The sequence below is a fragment of the Haliaeetus leucocephalus genome, unplaced genomic scaffold (assembly GCF_000737465.1).
Source record: "Haliaeetus leucocephalus isolate CR32 unplaced genomic scaffold, Haliaeetus_leucocephalus-4.0 Scaffold140, whole genome shotgun sequence".
NCBI classification, from domain to species: Eukaryota; Metazoa; Chordata; class Aves; order Accipitriformes; family Accipitridae; genus Haliaeetus; species Haliaeetus leucocephalus.
Window position 1 is genome coordinate 12186242 of NW_010972576.1, and position 3256 is coordinate 12189497.

Consider the following 3256-nt stretch of genomic DNA (forward strand, 5'->3'; position numbering starts at 1 on the left):
CGCGCCGCAGCCGGCGCCGGGCTCGTCCCCGTCCCGGTCGGGAGCGCCGCCGCTCGCCCGCAGGCCCCTGGGGCCCTGCCGCCGCCTGGCAGCAGCCCGAGGGAGCCGGCTGCGATGGAAAAGTACCGGGCGGGCGGCTGCGTGCTACCGCTGCACTGCGGCCCGGGGAGCGCCGCGGCCCTTGCGGAGACCGTACAGAAGCGAGAGGAGCCCGCGCGTTGTCATTCGCTACGGTGCATTAACTATGCGCTAAGGCACTTGTCGGCACCTTGTAACTGCTCACTGGCATTAGCGATCAGACCCTGCCCAGGACCGCCTTCCTGGGGAGAAAGCGCCCGCGCCAGCTCCAGAGGACGAGCACAGTTAATACCGGTCTAACCAACCTCTACAATCTAGGTCAACACCTTCCAGCTACAGCACTGCAGCAGAGATTTTACCCGAAAGGTGTTACAGAAACAGAATAGCCTGTTCACTGCAGAAGGATCTTTATTTGAAGTCTTTCCCTGCTGGAGCAGCAGTTCTGGAAGGCACGGAGCTCACTGCCCCCAGCCCCAGGAACCAGTCTTGAACTCGGAAGGCTGGAGCACAGCTGAGGGAGAGGTGATCAGAACCCCTTTTCCTCTGCTACTGCTAAGGGTGCTACTGTTACAGCCGTAATTTTAACTCTTCATCCTTAAACTCTTAATTGCGTAGTTTGGACACTCATCACCACCCTCAGACTAACAGAAAGCAAGCGCTTTCCAGTTCAGATCCCTGCAACCAAGCAGAGGTAAAGCCCACCAGTGAAGAAGCAACACCAAGACAGAGCTATTTGACTGCTGCCTTGGAAGCAGGTTTTAGACTCTTCCCCAAAGCTCACACACCAAGCGCCAGCAGAGGCTGCTGCAGTACAGCCTCTGCCTTACAGACATCCCTCCCTGGTCTCTTACGAGATGACAAAGTGAGAGGGGTCAGGCTCTACCATAAAGAAAAATCAACTGAAGTTGTGGATTTCCAGCATCCACCCAGCTTACCTTCTTCCTCCTCCATGACAGACCCCTTTGCCCTGTGAAGGCTGACATCAAGTAACTGGCCCCAAGCAGCAGCAGCCACCGCCACCTTAGACCTACCCTGCCAAAGGCAACTGCCACCCCCCACTGCTGGCTCCCTTTGCAAGAATGTAACTTTGTGGGATAAAACCCCTAGGCCTCTCACCCAATGGTATTTACCAAGTGCAGTGTTCTAGGACCTTGTTTCCAGACACCCCAAGGACAGCTGACAGGATTGTCAGAGTTGCATGTTCTTGGAATGATTCATTGAGAGCTGCATAGTTGGGACCAAGTATTTTTCAGTTAGTGGACAAGAGACAATCAGTCTTGATATAACATTTATTGAATACTTCCACTCTAGTGGATGAAAAGTCTGTACAAAACCAAACATTTCCTTTACTTAAACCAATCTAAAAACAGTCAGCTCAATCAAAACCCACTACAAATACAATAGCTTCTTTGAAGCCATGGTAACACTTAAATACGGTTAAGACTTCAATGCAGAAATTTGGTTTGTTAGAAAGCTCAAGGGAGCTTTAGCTTCTCAAAGTTACAAAAAGGCAAAGTCGTGTTTCACAGATACAGTCCACTGGAATCACCAACACTGGACAATTAAGTACTTAGAGTCCTGAGATAACAAGGAATCCTGGTATCCTTTAGACAGTTTTCTGTTGTCCTTTCTTTCCAATGAGAGACTTGTGGATATGCGGTATTACACCTAAGAAAGAGCAACAATTAAGACCATGTTATTTCTCTTCAACAGTTGTCCTGAACTTTGCACTTCAAATAAAACAGCACTAAGCAACCCCTAGTCTATTCAAGTTCCTGCCACCCAGCTCATCACAAACAGTCAGCAAGCAATTTACATACCACCACCAGCAATTGTTGCCTTAATGAGAGAATCCAATTCTTCATCTCCTCTAATTGCAAGCTGCAAGTGACGGGGAGTGATACGTTTCACCTTCAAGTCTTTGGATGCATTTCCAGCCAGCTCAAGAACCTGAGGACAAGACAACTTTTAAACCAAGTTACACAAATCAAGTGAAACCAACTGCATGGCCCTGGCTATTTTATTCTCTATGCCAAATATGCTATTAGTGACACCAAGACGGCAAACAGTGCCTCTTTTGAAAGGGTTCCTTCGTTTGGAGCTCTACATTTAGTTTTCCCCAAGAACAGAGTAAGTGTTTCAGAGCAGATAGGACACACTGTAATAGCACATTTCATAAAATACTTCACACTTCCATCTGTCCTATAAGTCACAGCGCTTTGAACTGCACAAAATGCGGAGCAAAATGTCCCATGTGCATTTCATGGTCTCCTGATGAGGCATGCACTTAAAACTGGCTCAAAGCAAGCAAAGAGTTCACAGCCCAGTCCAAATGGGCAAAATACAGCAGGCTCTGGTCATTGCACCCTTTTGGAGTTGACCAACTTGCTTGCACCCCATTGCAGGAGCATTACCTCAGCTGTCAAGTACTCCAGGATTGCTGCGCTATACACAGCGGCTGTGGCTCCTACACGCCCATGGCTGGTAGTCCTAGACTTCAGGTGCCTGTGGATGCGGCCAACAGGGAACTAGAAAACAACAGAAGTATGACTAGGCTGTGACGACAGACAGAAAAAGAAAGCCACTACTCTAAACCACATGCTGGGCAACAGAATCCCGGTGGCAGAAGCACGGATTATATTTCAACACTTCAGAATCCAGCTAAGGACACTGTATGCCAAGTTCACATCAGCAACTTCACAATTCTAACTGCAAGCAGTAGCGACAGCCACAAGGAAATTCTCTTCCCTCCCACACAGACATGCAAAAGGTCTAAAAATAGTCATACCAGACATTTACAAGACTCCAGATCCTTACACCATTCTGTACGACAGACCGTGCTGCTTTCACAAGGCACAACCAACCAAGAGATGGAAGGCCAACCTGCCTTTCATTCACCCATGCCCCAGTGTCTGCTCACCTGCAATCCAGCCCGTTGAGAACGGGACACTGCTTTGGTCTTGGTCTTTCCGGAGTCCTTCCCAGCTTTACCACCAGCCTACCGAAGAGATGCGTGAGAGCTGCCGCGCCCGCCGTCCCCCCTCAGAGACACCGTACCTGCCAGGGACGGCGGCCAAGGGCCCGCGCCGGCCGCGCCGCCCATGCGCTCCCCTCCCCCCCCCCCCCCAGGGCGGCACGCGCGACCGCAACGCGCGTGCGCGCTGCCCGCTACACCTAG

General features: G+C 50.6%; 1 protein-coding gene across 1 annotated transcript in view; it reads right to left on the reverse strand.

Annotated features, from left to right (window-relative positions):
• Positions 1-1349: 1349 nt before the first annotated feature.
• LOC104843320 (histone H2A.Z) overlaps positions 1350-3256 on the reverse strand; it is a 2174-nt gene continuing 267 nt past the window's right edge. Inside the window, exons 2-5 of the mRNA XM_010586196.1 lie at positions 2999-3076; positions 2493-2606; positions 1899-2028; positions 1350-1746 (exon numbers count right to left, since the gene is read on the reverse strand). Of these exons, the coding sequence (XP_010584498.1) occupies positions 1685-1746; positions 1899-2028; positions 2493-2606; positions 2999-3076 (384 nt within the window). The 3' untranslated portion in view covers positions 1350-1684. The remainder of the gene's footprint in view (positions 1747-1898; positions 2029-2492; positions 2607-2998; positions 3077-3256) is intronic.